This window comes from Ahaetulla prasina, chromosome 3, assembly GCF_028640845.1.
Source record: "Ahaetulla prasina isolate Xishuangbanna chromosome 3, ASM2864084v1, whole genome shotgun sequence".
NCBI lineage: Eukaryota > Metazoa > Chordata > Lepidosauria > Squamata > Colubridae > Ahaetulla > Ahaetulla prasina.
Window position 1 is genome coordinate 2,413,224 of NC_080541.1, and position 20,225 is coordinate 2,433,448.

Consider the following 20,225-nt stretch of genomic DNA (forward strand, 5'->3'; position numbering starts at 1 on the left):
TCCAAATTGCCAATGATCCCGTAAGAAAATCCAGTCTCTGATTAGAAAATCCACTACGAGGGGGATTAAAAAGCCCAACCATCCATAAAACGGCTTGAGCTTGAAGTCCTTTGCTGGCATCGGAGAGACGAAGATTTCGTCCATCCAGCGGACGCGTCCCGACGGTTTTTACCCTGAAATTGTTTCAATCAAGCCACGTTCGGGGAAGACCGAGCACGCACAAAACTCTGATTGAATTTTGGAACCAGGTTCTTTTCTTGCTGCCGGAGAGGCCAATCTGCTTTTTGCAGGGACGCCAGTTTTTTTATTCAAGGGACGGTGTCAGGGACCCCACCCCGGCCTCCTCCCTCTCCCCACAGGCCTCCTGTGTCCGCATCCGCCACTCTTCCCATCGGCGGCGGACAAGCTCCGAGAAAGGAACTCGTTTCCTTCCCCTTGCAGAGATGAATGGCTTGCTTGATCAGTTCTGGCAGCCTCGTGATTGGCCGCCGATATTGCAAAAGGTATGGACGGAGGTACAACCTGGACCACAATCCCCTGCCGGTGCAGGCAGCTAAAAAGAAGGTGCTGGTGAGGCTAAATGCTTCTAGAAGCCAGCAACATATTATAGCAATCGGGTGCAAATAATTTCAAGAAGAGCTTAGCTTCCCTAAAAAATATTCTGGGCTTCAGACAGAGAGGTTCGTGTTTCTATTTGTACGACGTTTATAAAAACCTACCATACATTCGGGGCTGAATCACATTCGCTGTTCTTATAGCAGAATAGAGTAACAGAGTTGGAAGGGACCTCGGAGGTCTTCTAGTCCAACCCCCTGCCCAGGCAGGAAACCCTACACCATTTCAGACAAAGGGTTATCCAATCTCTTCTTAAAAGCTTCCAGTGTTGGAGCATTCACAACTTCTGTTCCACTGATTAAATTGTCCGTTTCATCACTGCGGTTCTATTGCTTTGCTGAAATTTGTTTTATTAATTCTTCCTTTCTTCTAGGTGGGGTCTGTCCAAATTTGGAATAAGTGGGTGAAGGAAAGGGGGCCCTGAATGAAAGTTATGGTTCGGATGTTTTGAGGAGAGAACTGAAAACTGCAGTTTGATGCTGCCCCACTGGCACCCAGACAGTCCCAGGTGACAATGCCAGGGGCGGCGGAATAAAAGCCAGATGTTCAAGAGCAGAGCTGAGTGAACATTGTCTCTTCTAAGAGCTACTCACCAAGCAGATTTTCCCAAATTAAAAAGACCAGAAAGACCTGACTTTCATCCTTTATAAGGATGTGTTGCAATATCTGAGGGGCTTCCACAGAGAGGAGGCAGTCAAGCTATTCTCCAAAGCACCTGAAGGCAGGACAAGAAGCAACAGGTGGAAACTAATCAAGGACAGAAGCAACCTGGAATTAAGGAGAAACTTCCTGACGGTGGGAACGATGAATCGGTGGAACGGAAGTTGCCTCCAGAAGTTGTGGGGGCTCCAACACTGGAGGCTTTGAAGAGGAAACTGGACAGCCATTTGTCCAATTTCCTTGAGCAACGGATTGGACTAGAAGTTCTCCAAGACTCTTCTAACTTTATTATTGTGTTATTGTCAAAAGAGTTAAAGTGTCAACCATGTAGCTTGAGTAATACCACTTTGACTACATTCTCTCTCTCTCTCTCACACACACACACACACACGCACACATACACGCGCGCGCGATGGAAGATGCAAGCAAAACAACACAACAAATAGTTGGAGAAAGAATTCAGAGGAAACTTATCAAAAGATCTCCCTACTTATAATTGCATGTTCTTTCTTTCTCGTTCTTCCTTCCTTCCTTCCTTCCTTCCTTCCTTTCCCTTTCTTTCTTCCTTTCCTTTCTTTCTCTCTCTCTCTCTCTCTCTCCCTCCCTCCCATTCTTCCGTCCCTCTCTGTTTTCAGGAAAAGACGGGACAACCATTTGTCCAGGTTGGTATAAGGACTCCTGCCTTGAGTAGGGGGTTGGTCTAGAGGATCTCCAAGGTCCCTTCCAGCCCCAGGATTATATAATCCTTTTGAAAACCCAACTAAAACAGAGTGGGGGTGGAATCACAGGTATTCCGAGTGCCGCAAAGCTCCAAGCGGGAAAGGCTGGCTGGCTGGAGAGCTGAGCTGAGCAAAATCCCAGGAGCTGCACCTGGGCCTTCTCGGTTACGCTGTGATCCGATTGGCAATGCTTCTCCCACCAGGCAGCCCCTTCCTCCGCCACACGGAGCAGAGGGAAGGAAAGCCTCCAGGCGGAGCCCGCTTTCCAAAAATGACAAGACAACAGTAGTGATGCCTGTTGACCCCATTCCGAAGGGGGGGGGGGAGAAAACAAAACAAAAAGTGGAAACCGTTAACGCTTTCAGATAAAAATAAAACGACCGAAACGTTTTAATACAGGAGAATTAAAAATAATAAAATACACAAACGAGAGGCGAAGCAGAACAGTAGAGCAAGGAATGAGTTTGTAAGATGTCTCGATTGAGGGTAAACGGTCCCCAGCTGCCTCCTCTGCCTCTTGCAGCCCCTTCCCATAATAAGAGGCAGGGAAGGAGGGTGGGGGGGGGATTGGGGGGAGGGAGGGCAAGAGAGAGAAGAAGAAGGGACAGGAAATGCTTACGGCGGTGCCTCATCTCCGAGGTGAAAAGGGTGGAGATTTAGCTTAAACCGCGGATTATCTCGCTGGGAGTTGCAGATAGAAAATGAAAACGTGTGCAGATCCTGGCGAAAGGAGGAAGAGCGGGAGCGTGAAGCCGATGCGATGATTCCCCGTTCTCTTTTTTTTTTCCAGATAATTTGTCCCATTGGAGCATTAAGAAGACCCACTCAAGCAGGTGGCAGGGAGAAAGGCAGAACTAAAGGATGAGCTGGCAGATTTTTTTTTTTATTTTTTTTTAAACAGAAAGAATTGGGAGATCTCAACCAGGAGTTGATGAGAATTTGAGATGGGATTTTAATGGGGATTTGGGACAGAATCGCGAAAAGACAGTCCAACCCAATGCTTTTGAAGGAGTTTTTTGGGGGTACTTCTGCTTTCCCGGATCCTTTTTCCGTCATCTTAATCTAACCCAGGGGTCTCCACACTTAGAAACTTTAAGACTTTGTGGACTTCAACTCCCAGAATTCTCCAGCTAGCACATGCTGGCTGGGGAATTTTTTTAAATTTTTTAATTTATTTCTTTTTGTCACAACAGTATACATAAACAATTGTCATAGATAAAATAACATACCTTGAAGAATATATATATATTCATATGCATCAACTATATTAATTATATATGCATCAACTATATTAATTTGATATAATGAAGAGAACAATAGGACAGGAACGGTAGGCACTTTTGTGCTCTTATGCACGCCCCTTATAGTCCTCTCAGGAATGGGGTGAGGTCAATAGTAGACAGCTTTTGGTTGAAGCTTTTGGGATTTTGAGTAGAGACTATGGAGTCAGGTAATGAGTTCCAAGCATTAACAACTCTGTTACAGAAGTCATATTTTCTGCAATCAAGTTTGAAGCGGTTGACATTTAGCTTGAATCTATTTTTTGCTCTTGTAATATTGCGATTGAAGCTGAAGTAGTCTTTCACAGGAAGGACATTGCAATAGATGATTTTGTGTGTTAAACACAGGTCATGTCGAAGTCGACGGAGTTGTAAGTTTTCTAATCCCAGGATTTCAAGTCTGTTGGTATAAGGTATTTTGTTGTTTTCGGAGGAGTGAAGAACCCTTCTAGTAAAATATTTCTGGACTCGTTCTATTGTATTTATGTCAGAGATGTGGTATGGGTTCCAGACGGATGAGCTGTATTCAAGAATAGGTCTGGCAAATGTTTTGTATGCTCTAGTTAGTAGTGTAAAGTTTTTAGAAAAGAAGCTGCGTAAAATTAGGTTAACAACTCTTAGGGCCTTTTTTGCTATGTAGTTGCAGTCGGCTTTGGCATTAAGGTCATTTGATATGAGAACTACAAGGGGGAGGGGGTCGTCAGTAAGGTAATGTTAGGTAAAATTCTGGGAGTTGAAGTCCACAAAGTTTCCAAGTGTGGACACCTCAGGTCTAACCGGCAGTCCATCACAAGAACCAAATGGCCTTCCTACTCCTGGCCCGTAGAAAGACCTAGAATCATTCACAAATGTTGGAAAATAAATCAATGGCTCGCCCAAAAGTTAGCATCTCTTCCCATTAGGATATTAAAATGTAGTAGCTGGAAGAGTAAAGAGAGCAATGGGCCAGAACACACAGCTGTAGTTGAGCAGTGCTGATTCATGCATGAGGCAATCTGGGCTATGATTGGTTGCGGTGTGTGGAGGGGGCGTTTCCCTTTTTTCCCGCCTTTTTCTTCAGTGGGTGTGTGTGCGCTCCGTATGCTGTTCGATTTACCTCACGGTACTCCTGCCTATCTCACCTGCTGCAAGTACAGGCAAGATAGTCAGGATCACCGTACGGTAAATCGAACAGCGTACAGAGCACACACACGTAAAGTGTATTTATTTATATAAAAACTACATGTTTGTGTCAGTGTCTCTGACTTCATCCCCGTAATTCCTCGGCGTCTTCCCGACTGTTACTCCAGGACCGATGGATGAATGCGTATTTCACCTTGAGTTGTTACTACAAATGAGACCTGCGCCTTAACTTGCGGAAAACCAGCCCTGTGGATCCTGCCTGCACTCTAGATAGTCCTCGGGTTACAACCAATCCATCAGTGACCGTTCAAAGTTACAATGCCGCTGAACAAATGGTACTTATGCCGGATCCTCGTAGTTCTGGCTGTTGCAGCATCTCCGCAGTCATGAGAATGTGATCTGGTTCGCGATTACAATGATAGAAACCGCAATTGTGCAATTATGATCTCCAATACTCTCTTTAAGAGCGGCAGAGAACATCGGAACATGCTGGCTGGGGAATTCTGGGAGTTGAAGTCCACCCAGCTTAAAGTTGCCAAGTTTGGAGACGCCTGGTTTATAGCATCCCAAGTCCTGCCTACCAAACTTTACCAATTTATAACCTTGAAGAATTACTGTCCTTGTTGGAAAACAAAATTCTATTTAAAGAAATCTGCAAGCAAACCTGGCTGGGGAATTCTGGGAGTTGAAGTCCACCCAGTTTAAAGTTGCCAAGGTTTGCAAACCCTGGTCTAATTTATAATGGCTCTGTGCCAACCATGGGACGATCTTTTTTCTTCCTTATTTATTCCCAGTTTGTCAGGCATTGCCAGTTTCACAAACTTTATATACAGGTAGCCCTCGACTTACAATCAAAATTTCTGTTGCTAAGCAAGACAGTTGCTAAGCGAGTTTTGCCCTGTTTTACCACCAGAATAAAATTCCATTTCAGGAAAACTACAAGCCAAGCTGTGCTACTGAGATTGAATTTTTTTCAGAGACCTTGGCTGTTGAAAGGAACATCTCAGTTGGAACCAGAGTTCCAACCTGCAGGGTTTCCCTCCTTAGCGTTGCTTTTAACTCTCTTGTGGAATCTTGCCACATTTTTTCCCAGAAAGCTTGATTAACTGTTTTCATTGGGGTTGCAGATCGATTTGGATCAAACTGCCTTTTTAAAGCCAAATACCTTGTGACTCTGGGCAGGAGTTGAGGAGAAGGGGAAGGGGAAGGGGAGGAGGAGGAAGAGGAAAAGGGGGAGGAAGAAGAAGAAGAGGAGGAGGAGGAGGAGGAGGAGGAGGAGGAGGAGGAGGAGGAGGAGGAGGAGGAGGAGGAGGAGGAGGAGGAGGAGGAGGAGGAGGAGGAGGAGGAGGAGGAGTTCGACCTCATGGTCTGAGGTCTACTGAAAGACAAACCTCATGTGGGGAACCTGCAAACTCTCACAACAGAATGGATGGGAGAAGTCTGATTTATCTTGACATTTTACTAGAATCTCCTGGTCAAAAGACAAAAAAGATATTGAGAATCTAGACAGAGTGCAGAGAAGAGCAACAAAGATGATTACGGGGCTGGAGGTGAAAATATACGAAGAACAATTGCAGGAATTGGATATGTCTAGTTTAACAAGAGAAGGACTAGGGAATGACATGATAGTATGCCATGAAGAAGAAAGGATCAACCTATGCTCCAAAGCCCGTGAAGGCAGGACAAGAAACAATGGATGGAAGCTAAGCAAGGCGTGAAGCAACCGAGAACCAAGGAGGAATTTCCTAACAGTGAGGGCAATTAATCAGTGGAAGGACTTGCCTTCAGAACTTGTGGATGCTCCATCACTGGAAGTTTTTAAGAAGAGATGGGACAGCCATTTGTCCGGAATAGTACAGGGTCTCCTGCTTGAGCGTGGGGTTGGACTAGAAAACCTTAACTCTGTTATTCTGTTCTGTTCGGTTTTATTCCATTCCAGATACGGGAAAGTGTTCAAGCATCTGTAACTGATTACCCCATAAAATTCCTTTCCCCCAGCAGGAACAACCTTTACAATTTTCAGGCCAAGAAATATCCTCCGAGAACAGGCGCTCGGAGCAATTCTTCATCTCGTCCCCTCCTGCTTATCTCAGCACTGGCCATAGACTTGCAGGGGTCAAGCATGCCTGGAGAACTTCCTCCCTGCGTTAATGACTGGAAACGGTCTGAGTGCCCCACTGCCTGGTGAAATGGAGCAAGGGATCGCCCACAGAGATCGTTCAGGAACAGAGTTCGGAACAAGCAGGGGACACACTGAGGAAGGAACAGGGAATGGACGAAGGAGGGGGAGCGGGCTTTAAGTTCCTAAAAATCTGCTGTTTGTGGCAACGCACAGCATTTGTATTAATGCACCTCATTATTCCTGGTGATGAAAATCTAAACTAATTTAACATATATTTAGGAGCCTTATCTGGATCGCTACAGATGCAACGGACCGGCTCCCTATTTCGGGGGGGGGGGATTTTGGAGTGGAAACGAGAGTTGTGGCCTCCGAACCCCACAAAAATCAATTCTTTATCATCTCTGATTCTCAACCTGATGCTCTAACAGGCAATCGTTTAAGAGAGAAACTGTTCAATTGTTCAAGATATAATTATAGAGATTAGATTCCTAAACAGAAGCAACAAACAAAGCCGCAATTTTAATTATTTCCTACCTAAGAACCGTTCTGTTAAAATTGAAAAAATGGCCAAAATAGTTGGTAACAAGTTAACTAAACATGACCAGCCCTTCAATTTCGGCAATAGATATTCGATTTAGCTTGCAAAAAATTAGTTGATTTTTATTCATTCATTACTAGCCCCCTTTCTCCTCCTCCCCACCCCCTCCTCCTCTCCCCAACCTCTCCTTCTTTCTAGCACTAATGATATTATCTGGATAAGTCATGAAACTATTACATGAAACAACTACAAGAAAACCACCTTGGTCCCTCTGACGAAGAACCAGGAAGGAAGGAAGGAAGGAAGGAAGGAAGGAAGGAAGGAAGGAAGGAAGGAAGGAAGGAAGGAAGGAAGGAAGGAAGGAAGGAAGGAAGGAAGGAAGGAAGGAAGGGAAGGAAAGGAAAGGAAAGGAAAGGAAAGGAAAGGAAAGGAAAGGAAAGGAAAGGAAAGGAAAGGAAAGGAAAGGAAAGGAAAGGAAAGGAAAGGAAAGGAAAGGAAAGGAAAGGATAATGTTCCCTGGTTGGGTAATGAAACTTCTGCAAGAAAACAGCCAAGCTCAGACAGCACCAAGGTCCCCTCATTTCAACCCTGAAGGTATCCACTATTAGGAGCTGAATTTTGAACTTTGGAGCAAGGCAAGGGAGAACGGAACATCAACCATCTCTTAGGCAAAGTGGATGCAGCCAGGGACTGACGCTCACCTCCTCTGGTATGGCTCCTGGTCGCTGCTTCTACGCTCCTGCCGGGAGAGCTGGACGTTTTGGAAAGCTTGTTAGCAGACACCCGGTACATGACTCCTCCGATGCAACGCAGTCCTTTGTTTCTCCATCGGTGCTGCTGCCCTGCCTGAGACCTGCTCCCTGGTGAAGAGTGGCGGGTGGAATTGGACGTGAGAGACCTGAGAAGAGAAAACCAGACGCTGAATTTAAAAAAAGCTGCAAACGGTCGTAAGTGTGGGATAACAGTCTGAAGTCACTTTTTTTCGGTACCACTGTAACTTCAAATGGTCTCTAAGTGAACTGTTGTAAGTAGAGGAATTCCTGCAAAGGAATTCCATGCAAGGCACTGAATCGGTAAAGAGTCACAATGGTGGTTAACACTGGAGGAAGAGTGAGTTATGACCACCCTTGCGTTTCTGTGGTTACGCAGGTCGAGGATGGCGGCTCGTACCCTAACCAACGTTTCTCAAACCTTTTGCTTCTTGAGCCCTTCAGGATATTCCAAAGAAAGCTCTCTGGGTCAACATTAAGAACCAACAATTTTAATTAATTAGCGGATCTATTTATTATGTTTGGATGACACGCCTTTGTGTTTGTTTGTTTTTAATTTCCCGTCTGAGGATCAGTCTGCGTGAACTGTTGTAGCATGAAAGTCTCAAAAGTCAACCAGCTGGCGTTTAATTTCCTGGGTCTGTGTGAATAAATTGCGAGGGCCGGAGAGGCGGTCAGCTCCAGCTGCCCTTAATCTCAACAGGGGTCTAGACTCTGGAAGGAGGTGGGGGATGCATGAAAAAGGGATTAAAGGCTCCCTAATGGTTGAGTGACGCAGTGGGTCAGTGGCTAAGACACTGAGCTTGTTAATAGAAGGTCGGCAGTTCAGTGGTTCAAATCCCTAGTGCCGCATACCTAGATGTCCCAGCTTCTGCCAACCTAGCAGTTCGAAAGCACGTAAAAAATGCAAGTAGAAAAATAGAGACCACCTTTGGTGGGAAGGTAACAGCGTTCCATGGGCCTTTGGCGTTGAGTCATGCCGGCCACATGACCACGGAGACGTCTTCGGACAGCACTGGCTCTTCAGCTTTGAAATGGAGATGACCACCCAGTACATATGTGCAAGGGGAACCTTTACCTTTACCTAATGGTTGAGGAGGAATGCAGTGGTCTAGAGGTGGAGCTCTCACCTCACAATCAGGAGGCTGTGAGTTCAGTCCTAGGTAGAGGCAGATATTTCTCTCTCAGGGCACAATGAGAATGTATCAGCTGAACAAAACTCGACAGGAAGGGCATCCGGCCAGTAAACACTCTGCTAGTTCCATTCAGTTGCCCAGATTCCACCCAGCAAGAAATTATGGGGTCATTAAAAGAGGATGATGATAATGGTTGGGGAAGGGTCCTCTCGGTACTTCCAGGACCCACAAAAAGTCAGAGCTGGAAGGGCTGAGCTCTAAAGAGGAAACCCACCAAGGCATGAAGTGAGTTGAGCAGCTCAACCAGTAGAGTTGACCACCTGCTCGGGCAACTTGGGGACTTCAGTCCAGAATTCCTGGAGGGTCTCATCTTGGAGACCAGGCCCACCAACAAAGTCAAATGCTGCCTTGTGAGGGCAGGGTGAGACCGAAGTCCCAGCCCAGAAGTTCTGAGAAGGAACTTCAGACCTTCCTCGTGGGAGGCAAAACATGCATGTTATTGCTGAATTCCATAATGATAGTCTTCAATATTTTTTTTAAAAAAGGGATCGAGTTGCAAACATCAGAATTTTTGATGATTTAAGAGACTAGCACTGATAACCTTATCTAGTAGGGTAATGAAATCACCCAGCTCAGAGAGCACCAAGGACCCAACAATCCTCCTCCTCTCCCTCCTCCCCCCCCCCGTCTCTTTTTCATCCCCCTCCCTTTCTCCTCTCCTCTTCTCCCTTCTGCAAACCCCACTCCCTTCTAGCACTGATGATGTTACCTAGTAGGATAATGAAATATTCTCCTTTACTGTTATTTAAGAGACTGTGGAGAGATGCTGACCCATGTATCCCGTATTCCCACCTACCCAAAAACCCAGCATCAAGTACAAACAATTGAGCCCAACATTTCTGTTATTTAACAATAGCAATTGTGGCAGGGAAGGCTGTAAAATCAGAAATTTTGGGCTCCATTGTGGTCGTAAGCTGAGGATTACCTGGTACTTTTCTGCTTCATTCGAACAACTCTATAAAATAGGGTAGGCAAGATATTCAGAGGAAAACGAAGAGCTCGAATCATTTGCGGCACCGCTGGTTCCCTGACCTTGAGGATGTGTTACAGACATGGGAGTTTGGGGAGTTGAAGTCCACGGGGCTTAAAGTTGCTGAGGTCAGACAGCGCAACTCTGGAACAGTGTTGACGAACCTTTTCAGCACCGAGTGCCGGAAACCCAAAGAGCAGCTCCCTGGCGCGCATGTGCATGGACGCACTGGAAACTGGAAACTCAGCTTCCTGGCATGCACATGTGCACCACAGAGCTGCTCCTTCGGTTTCCGGTGCTCTTGTGTGCGTGAAGACCAGCTGGTGCGTCAGAACCCAAAAGAACAACGGGTGACGGCTGGCGTGCCTGGCGAGATGGCTCTGCATGCCACTTCTGGCACACGTGCCTTAGGTTTGCCATCACTTCTCTAGAACAGGAGTCTCCAACCTTGGCAACTTTAAGACTTGTGGACTTCAACTCCCAGAATTCCTCAGCCAGCAAAGCTTTAGAACAGGGGTCTCCAACCTTGGCAACTTTAAGACTTGTGGACTTCAGCTCCCAGGATTCCTCAGCCAGCAAAGCTTTAGAACAGGGGTCTCCAACCTTGGCAACTCTAAGACTTGTGGACTTCAACTCCCAGAATTCCTCAGCCAGCAAAGCTTTAGAACAGGGGTCTCCAACCTTGGCAACTCTAAGACTTGTGGACTTCAACTCCCAGAAGTCCTCAGCCAACAAAGCTTTAGAACAGGGGTCTTCAACCTTGGCAACTCTAAGACTTGTGGACTTCAACTCCCAGGATTCCTCAGCCAGCAAAGCTTTAGATCAGGGATCTCCAACCTTGGCAACTCTAAGACTTGTGGACTTCAACTCCCAGAAGTCCTCAGCCAACAAAGCTTTAGAACAGGGGTCTTCAACCTTGGCAACTCTAAGACTTGTGGACTTCAACTCCCAGAAGTCCTCAGCCAACAAAGCTTTAGAACAGGGGTCTTCAACCTTGGCAACTCTAAGACTTGTGGACTTCAACTCCCAGAAGTCCTCAGCCAGCAAAGCTTTAGAACAGGGGTCTCCAACCTTGGCAACTCTAAGACTTGTGGACTTCAACTCCCAGAAGTCCTCAGCCAACAAAGCTTTAGAACAGGGGTCTCCAACCTTGGCAACTTTAAGACTTGTGGACTTCAACTCCCAGAAGTCCTCAGCCAGCAAAGCTTTAGAACAGGGGACTCCAACCTTGGCAACTTTAAGACTTGTGGACTTCAACTCCCAGGATTCCTCAGCCAGCAAAGCTTTAGAACAGGGGTCTCCAACCTTGGCAACTTTAAGACTTGTGGACTTCAACTCCCAGAAGTCCTCATCCAGCAAAGAATTCTGGGAGTTGAAGTCCACAAGCCTTAAAGTTGCCAAGGTTGGAGACCCCTGTTCTAGAACACTGGAGCTTTTTTTCAATTCCTGCCAAGATCCTTGATAACTTAAAAACAATTGGATTCCTTGGGGGAATTTCAGGTTTCCACACCAACCTTCAGGTCAAAACAACCTGTCTAGAGACAGCTGATATACACATGTGCGCATACAGTACATACACACATACATACATACATGCATAGACCACTTAGATGCCCCATGAGGGGTGAAAAGAAAAAAAAAACCATCTCATCTTTTTCCTATTGAAACGTGATATTTATCAATCCTTATGATTTATATTGATATACTGACCATCAATTGTGTTGTAAATGTTGTACCTTGATGAAGGTATCTTTTCTTTTATGTACACTGAGAGCATATGCACCAAGACAAATTCCTTGTGTGTCCAATCACACTTGGCCAATAAAATTCTATTCTATTCTATTCTATAGGTTTTGAATTGTACACCCACCATCTAGGTCAGGGGTCTTCAACCTTGGCAACTGTAAGCCTGGAGGACTTCAACTTCCAGAATGCCCCAGCCAGCTTTGCATTCTGGAAGTTGAAGTCCTCCAGGCTTACAGTTGCCAAGGTTGAAGACCCCTGACCTAGAGTCACACTGTGAGTGAGATGGGCAGTCTCTAAACTAGATAGACAGACAGACAATAACGTGATCCCCTGTAGTGACTAGGAAAGCCAATGGGGAAGCCACATTCACTTAACAAATGTGTTGCTAACTTAACAACTGCTGTGATTCACTTAACAATTGTGGCAAGGAAGGTTGTAAAATGGGGCAAAACTCTCTTAATAACTGTCTCGCTTGGCAACAAAAAGTTTGGCCTCAATTGTGGCTGTAAGTCGAGGACTATCTGTACTGTTTTTATGGTTGTTTGTTTTTTACTTGCACATCGCCTACAGTTTCTCTGTGAGCCAGGTGGGCGGTTCTAAAAATTGAAAATAATACATAAAATAAATAATAAAATATTAAGTAATAAAAAAAAGGAAAAGGAAAGGATAAAACTAAAAGAAAAGAAAAAGGAAAGCAAACTATAAAATTAAATTAAATTAAAAATAAAATAATAAAGTAAAATAAAATAAAATAAAATAAAATAAAATAAAATAATAAAATAAAATAAAATAAAATATAAATCGCCCGCTCCTGAGCCGCAGAGCCCGCCTGCCCCAAACTTCCACCCCGGGAAAGAGCAGGCGGAGTGGAAGAGGGGGGGGGGCTGCCTTCCAACCACAGCTGCCGACTTCTTCCCATCCGCCTCGGTGTCACCGCACTCGTTCCCAATTGTTCCCCTAATGGAAGGGAAGACTTCTGGAAATGAACTGCTTTGAGAAAAGGAGGATAAAATTAATGGGATAATTGCCGGCCGAGGCCCTGAAGAATGCGCCTGCCCTCACCGTGAGGGGCTTGTAATTCCTTTTCTAGCGCCCCAGGCCCCCCCCTCCACCCCTTCCCCATCTCCAGGCTTCTCTCATCCGTCCGTCCGGCGGGCCTTCCTCCGACAGGAAATTTCATTAATGCTGGCAAATAGGAAAGGTATTAAGCGTGGATAATGAAGGCCGGCGAGTGAACAGAGCCTTTCCCCATCGCTGTCTTTCTAGCCTTTGTAATGGGAGGCATGAACTCTCCCTTCAAATCCATTTCTAATCCATTTGAAATACTACAGCAAATTATCTTCCCTTCAGCCCGAAAGCGGGCCAGCCAATTTACTCCGAATAGAAGTGACAATGCCCGAGAATTTATCGCCGTAACCTTGAGTACCGAAGGTTGAGGGGTTGCCTCTGCCTCGGCCCCCAAAGAGGGGACGGAAAGCAAATTTTAAATTATTTTTAAGTGGGAGAGAAGAGAGAGGGAAAACGGGGCCAGGAGAAATGGGGGAAAGCCATCCGTCAGGCCACTTAAAAATATAAACCCGTCGGCTGTCCAGGGATGGAAATGGGCAATACCTCCAGGCAAGGCAGGCCCCCCCAGACCAAGGCGTTCACCTGGGCAGGTCATGGGAATTCCAGCTGGTACCCCTTTTCCTTAAACCACCCCTCAACCTCCGGACTCTGCAAGTCCAGATCTGGGAAAGGAGGAGGAGGAGGAGGAGGAGGAGGAGGAGGAGGAGGAGGAGGAGGAGGAGGAGGAGGAGGAGGAGGAGGAGGAGGAGATCTTTTCCAACTTTTCCAACACCTGTCAGTATTCCCAATAAGCAAACAATCGATGCACTAATTAAGGAGAACCTATGTATCTTGGGTTTTCCTGAAGTCATTTCATGACCCAGCTAAGTAACATCGTCACTGCTGGAAGGGAGTGGGGTTTGCAAAGGGGAGGAAGAGGAGCAGGTGCAGGAGGGGGAGCAGGATGAGGAAGCGATGAAGAGGAGGGATAAAAGGGGAAGGTGGGAGGAGGAGGAGGAGGAGGGAAAAGGAGGAGGAGGGAAAGAGGAAGAGGAGGTGGAGTATGAGGTCCTTGATGCTCTAAGAAATTAGCTGTTTTCTTGCAGACCTTTCATGACCCAACTAGGGAACCTCATCAGTGCCGGAAGGAAGTGGGATTTGCAAAGGAGAGGAAGATGCAGGAGGAGGAGATGCAGGAGGAAGAAGAAGAAACAACAACAACAACAATAGCAGCAGCAGCAGCAGCGGCAGCTTGGTTCCTGGAAAGACAGGCTGGTTTGGAGATTAGCTGTTTTCTTGCAGATATTTAATTACCCAACTAGGTGACATCATCAGTCTTAGAAGGGAGAGCTTTTGCAGATGATGGAGGAGGAGGAGGAGGAGGAGGAGGAGGAGGAGGAGGAGGAGGAGGAGGAGGAGGAGGAGGAGGAGGAGGAGGAGGAGGAGGAGGAGGTAAAGGAAGAGGAAGAGGACCTTGGGGTCCTCGGGAGCTCTCTGAGCTTGGTGGTTTTCCTGAAGACCTTTCATGACCCAACTAGGGAACATCATCAGTGCTGGGAGGCAGTTTTTCTCCCCAGAGAAACCTCAACTAATACAAAGTGCCCTCCTCAGCAAGGCACAGCTGTGGATTCAACCAGCTTTTGTTGGTGTCATGTGAATTGGAGGCTCACGGAGGTCCAGAATATGGGTCCGATCCTAGCAGGCCTGATTGTCATGGACCCGTCCCTGGACCCCAACCCCCTCCAGTTGGGAGTTCGGAGGACGAGGACCTGTTTGGGTGTGTGTGTGTGTGTGTGTGGATAAACACCTTGGAAGCATGGAGCTTTGATCTAAGCCACAAGGGAAGGACTAAGCTCCTTTCCAGGAAAGATGCTCAGCTGGGCGGGGGGGAGAGACATGCAACACTGCAGCCCCCCACCCCCCAAAGACCCCAGGTTAACTGCAGCCCCCTTTCCGCAGGAAAGAGAACCAGGCTCCGTTGAGGGACTCCAGAGTTCCCCTTCAGCAGAATCTCCATCTCGGCAAATTCCCCCGGACGCCCCTGAACATGTGCAGCCGACTCAGCACTCACCTCCGGAACAATCCTGCACTTCAGCACAAAGCTGTCTCTGGGCAGCCATTCGGCTAATGCATCTTTCCCTCCAAAGCCTCGGAAACAGACCGGCCTCGTTCCTGCGCAATGAGCAGAGCCGCCGGTGCTTTCAAACGGGGCTCTTATAAACCGCCTGTCGGTTGCTCCCCACCGAGTGTCACGCTGGGATTCCCCCCCTCCTCCCCCCCACCCACTCCCCCGCCACTTAATCTAGTGTTTCTCAATCTGGGGAATCTTGATGGGGAATTCTGGGAGTTGGAGTCCTCACGCCTTCTAGTAGCCAAGCACTACTGGGCTTCTCTTTTCTCATGAGTTTGCAACTCTAGCTACAAGAGCCAGGCTATGGCTGGTGCAGATTTTGGGGCAAATTGATATGGTGGCAAACAATTTTATCTCTTCCGAAGAGCTGGGATCTGGAAATTTCTTATTTGCTTATGAGCAACAGATGTTAAAAAAAAAAAAAAAGCACATGTGATTCACTCCAGTGATTCACTAAACTATCAAAAAAGTTCTCCATTCTTAGGCTGTGGCATGCCACAACACGCAACACAAGGAGGAAGGGGTTTCGGTGTTTAAGATTCCCTCTTTGCAGGGAGAAATCCTGAAGGGTAGAAATCGGGGGGGGGGGGGAAGGGGGGATGATGACATCCTTTGGGAGACAGGAGGATTTCTGAGCGTTCCTAGAGAAAAAGGTATGAACAGGAGGTCCAAAAGCCAGGAAGGAGAGGAGGGGGCAGGGGCACAGATGGAGTATCCAGCTAAGCTGTCACCATGGGATGATCTACTGTCCTTCAAGTCTAGTAACAACGTTGTTTCAGAGTAGACACCCCCATGGCCAGGAGGGAGGGAGGAAAAGAGGGAGGAAGGGGATGGATGGATGGATGGAAGGAAGAAAGGAAGGAAGGAAGGAAGGAAGGAAGGAAGGAAGGAAGGAAGGAAGGAAGGAAGAAAGGAAGGAAGGAAGGACATAGGTCAGAGGAAGGAAGGAGGAATGATAGAAGGAAGGGAGGGAGGGATAGGGTGAGGGAAGGAAGGAAGGAAGGAAGGAAGGAAGGAAGGAAGGAAGGAAGGAAGGAAGGAAGGAAGGAAGGAAGGAAGGGACAGTTGATGAGTTCCAGCAATGTCCCATGGCTTGTTGCTCAAACTGGTCATGGGGACACAGGTGGCCAGTGTGAGGTGGGGCAGGGTAGGGCAGGCAGTGTAGTAGCCACCCCATCTCACCACCCCAAGGCTGCCCATAGTCCACCTGCAGGAAGGCAGTTCCTGTGCCAGGCTCTCATGGAGGATCTCCAGAGTGCCTCCTGCAGAGCCCTCTCCCCATGCCTGTCCTGGTGAAGGGGGCCTGGGCTTGGCTATGTCCTGCCAACTTTCCCCTCCCCATTCCTCCCCGCCACCTCCAGCAAGGCCAGCCACTGGCAGAGCAAAGCTCCCCTCCGGAGGCAGAACCTGCTTAGACGCTCACTTATTGGTCAATAATGGCCAAAGTGCAGAGAGGCATTTAATGGCTGGAGCAGCAAAAAAACAAACAAACAAATAAAACGAGGCGAAAGAGAAAATCACCTTTAATGTCCCATGACGTGACTCCATTACTTTTGCAGCCTCTTCATTTCCTAGGGACGGGAAAGGCCCGGAGTCAACCACGAAGACCCCAGTCGGCCCTCTCCTCTGATGGGGGCCCAAAGCGGCAGCCCCCCCCTCCTACTCCTCCCGGGTGGATGGAGGGGAGCAACCGGATTCACAAGACAATTCTCTGGCACAGGGCTCACAACCACACAAGCTGCACTGCACACAAGCCCCCCCCCCACACCTATATCTACTTAACTATGCACCTACACACAACCATACGTGCAGGTAGTCCTCGACTTACGACCGCAGTTCAGCCCACAATTTCTGTTGCTAAGCGAGACTTTTGTTCAGTGAGTTTTCGCCCATTTTACAACCTTTCCTGCCACGGTTGTTAAGTGAATCAGTGCAGTTGGTAAGCTAGTGACACCGTTGTGAAGCAAGTCCGGCTTCCCCACCGCCTCTGCTTGTCAGAAGGTCGCAAAAGGGGATCACGTAACCCTGGGACAGTTTGACCGTCATAAATATGAGTCAGTTGCCAAGCAGATGAATTTTGAACACGTGCAGCAACGGCTGTAAGTGTGAAAAACAGGCCTTAGTCACTTTTTTCCAGTGATGATGTAACTTTGAATAAGTCGAGGACTACCTGTCTATACATACACAGAACATACAACCACACAAATGAAATAAGGCAGCTCAAAGAAAACAGCTGCATTAATGACCAGAGATAAACAGTGAGTGGAGAGAGAGATTGATAGACATACGGAGATATAGATATATGTACATTCCCTCTCTCTTTCTTTCTTTCTCTCTCTCTTTCTCTCTCCTTCCTATCTGTCTCTCTCCTGTCTATTTTCAGTGCAACTGTTTTGTTTGCGCTGCGTTATTTCATTTGCGTGTACCTGTACGTATGTACGAATTACTGTGGACTAGAGACACAGGTTCCTCTGCATGCCAGAGCTCTTTAGGGGTGCATTGAAGGAGGCCTTGGAGCCGTCACGGCCGATGGAGAAAACGAGACGTCTCTCAGAGTCATCAGAGACACGATCATGCCTCTGCGTATTTCCACCACGCAACCTTGCATGTTTTACTCATGATTTGCGGGGGGACGGAGGGACGGACAACCCAGCTGTCCAAGCAGAGAGTGACCTGGTTCAAAAGCGGCGTTTAAATCCTCCCATAAAAACAAATCAACCCACCAGCCTCCAAAGCCCCTTCCTCTGGTTCTCCTGCGGCAGCAGATCCTCTGCGCAAGGCCACCCGTCGGCCTTGTTAGTGGGAGTGGGCTTAATTTGAACCCAGAGCCACGGGATGCAACCCCGGGGGCTCAGAAAGCCTCGGTGGCTGGCCGGCTGGCTGGCCAGATACCCTGGGTCAGCTGTGGCCGGCAGCTTAGGGGAAGAACAGCATGTAAGTCCTTCTCCATCCTAGGGGTATCCCCACGGATAGGGAGATGGGCGGTATAAAAATGTAATAAATAAGTAAAATAAATCCATAATCAAGATGGCAGCTGTGACAATGTGACTGAGGCTTGTTCTCTAATGTGAGTTTTTTTTTTAATTTATTAAGGTTTTGTTTTATTATATAAAATACAAAGAAGAAAAAAAATAGGAAATTAAGGGAAGGAAAAAGAGCAGGGAAAAGGAGGTGTGAGATACAAGGGGAAGAAAAGGGGGAAAAAGGGGGGGGGAGAGAATGCATTGACTTCCAACTCTTCTTAGCACAGAACAAGATAAAAACACTCCAGCCCCAACTTTTTCTACTTTTAGACATTCATATATAACGAGCCATTTCTATAATGACAAATCTTTCTGATCAATAAAAACCAAAGTCAAAGTTTCATTTTTTTTCCCATCACAAGCACAAAATCCGGAAGTGATATCCAAATAAAAACATACATTTGAATAAAGGAATCAATTTAACCATTCCTGCTTTAGCTTCCTTGCTATGGAAATAAGGTGTATTTCTATTTGCAGCTAATAATCTTTGTGAACTGCCACCGTTTTGAGTTACAAAACTCATTGTATTCTTTCAAATTCTTTGCCCTTATGAGGGTTACCTGCACAGGTGAGGGTGGCTGGGCCGCTCGGCTCTCTTTGGGGTCTCTGTTGGGGGCCGGAGGCAAGGGGAACATCCCCCCCACCCCCCATTGCTAAGACTACATTACAAGTAGCCCTCCAATGACAGGTTTGTTTAGTGACCGTTCAAAGTTACAACCACATTGGAAAAAGCGACTTGTCCAAGTTTTTCACACTTATGACCGCTGCAGCAATTCCATGGTCATGTAATCAAAATTCGGCTGCTTGGGAACCTGACTCCCTGGGAACCTGAACCCCTGGTCACAATGTCCAGGGGTCATGGGATCTCCTTTTGCAACCTTCTGACAGGCCCGCTTCACTTAAGAACCATGTGACTCACTTAATAGCAATAGTGCTTAGACTTTTATACCGCTTCGCGGCCCTCGCTAAGTGCGTTTACAGAGTCAGCCTATGGCCCCCAATCACCTGGGTCCTCCGTTCGCAATGATTCACTTAGGAACGATGGCAAGAAAGGACATTAGTCAGGGGTAAGGCTCATTTAAGCAACTAGTCACGCTTCGCAAAAGAAATGTGGGGGTTCCATTGTGGTCGTAAGTGGAGGACTCCTGTATACTGCTTCATAATGCTTCTCAGCACTCTTAAGCATTTTACAGAGTCAGCATATTGCCCCCACCACCACAGGTAGTCCTCGATTTACAACGTGGTCTCCTTCTGCGACCTTCTGACAAGCTAAGTCGATGGGGGAGGCCAAATTCCCTTAACAACCATGTGACTAACTTAACTCCTGCACTGAGGAGGGGAGGGGAGGGGGAGAAGGAAGGAAGGAAGGAAGGAAGGAAGGAAGGAAGGAAGGAAGGAAGGAAGGAAGGAAGGAAGGAAGGTAGGAAGGAAGGAAGGAAGGAAGGAAGGAAGGAAGGAAGGAAGGAAGGAAGGAAGGAAGGAAGGAAGGTAGGAAGGAAGGAAAGAAGGAAGGAAGGAAGGAAGGAAGGAAGGAAGGAAGGAAGGAAGGAAGGAAAGAAGGAAGGAAGGAAGGTAGGAAGGAAGGAAGGAAGGAAGGAAGGTAGGAAGGAAGGAAGGAAGGAAGGAAGGAAGGAAGGAAGGAAGGAAGGAAAAAAGGAAGGAAGGAAGGAAGGTAGGAAGGAGTTTCTTGGATGAGAAGTGAAACATTTTCAATGATCCCATTTTTACGACCTTTCTGACAAGCAAAGTCCAAGGGGAAGCCAGATTCACTTAATGACTGTGTTGCTAATTTAACAACTGCAGTGATTTTGGACTCCACTGTGGTCGCAAGTCGAGGACTACCTGTACCAGAGTCTCCATCAGGACCAGCCACTTAAAAACTGTTCGGCCAGCTCAACTCTTGCCCGGAGACTAGAGCCATGTCTAAAAATGATTCAGAGCCACCCATTAAGGCCTGGGAATTGGCTCGGCCGCAGCGACGGGCCCTTCCTGCCGTCATCACAAAAAGGAGATCAGTCCGTTATTAAAAGGTGCGCGAAGGTGGGGGGGGAGGGGGAGGGGAGATCTATTTTATGGGCTCCCATCTATTCAATTGGTATTTCGATCAATGCGCGCGTTACAAGCTCCCGTTTTAAGAGGACTAATAAACAACCAGGTGGGAAATAAAAATTCTCCGCAAAATGACACTTTTAAAAATCCATTTCCACCCGGGCGCTACTGCCACTTTGCAAAGGCAGGCTGGAAACCCACAAAAGAGGGGGAGGGGTTGACAAGGGAGGGAGGAGG

At 47.2% G+C, this 20,225-nt stretch overlaps 1 protein-coding gene across 1 annotated transcript in view; it reads right to left on the reverse strand.

Annotated features, from left to right (window-relative positions):
- ZC3H3 (zinc finger CCCH-type containing 3) overlaps window positions 1-20,225 on the reverse strand; it is a 229,160-nt gene that overhangs the window by 76,845 nt on the left and 132,090 nt on the right. Inside the window, exon 5 of the mRNA XM_058176624.1 lies at window positions 7,758-7,954. Within this exon, the coding sequence (XP_058032607.1) occupies window positions 7,758-7,954 (197 nt within the window). The remainder of the gene's footprint in view (window positions 1-7,757; window positions 7,955-20,225) is intronic.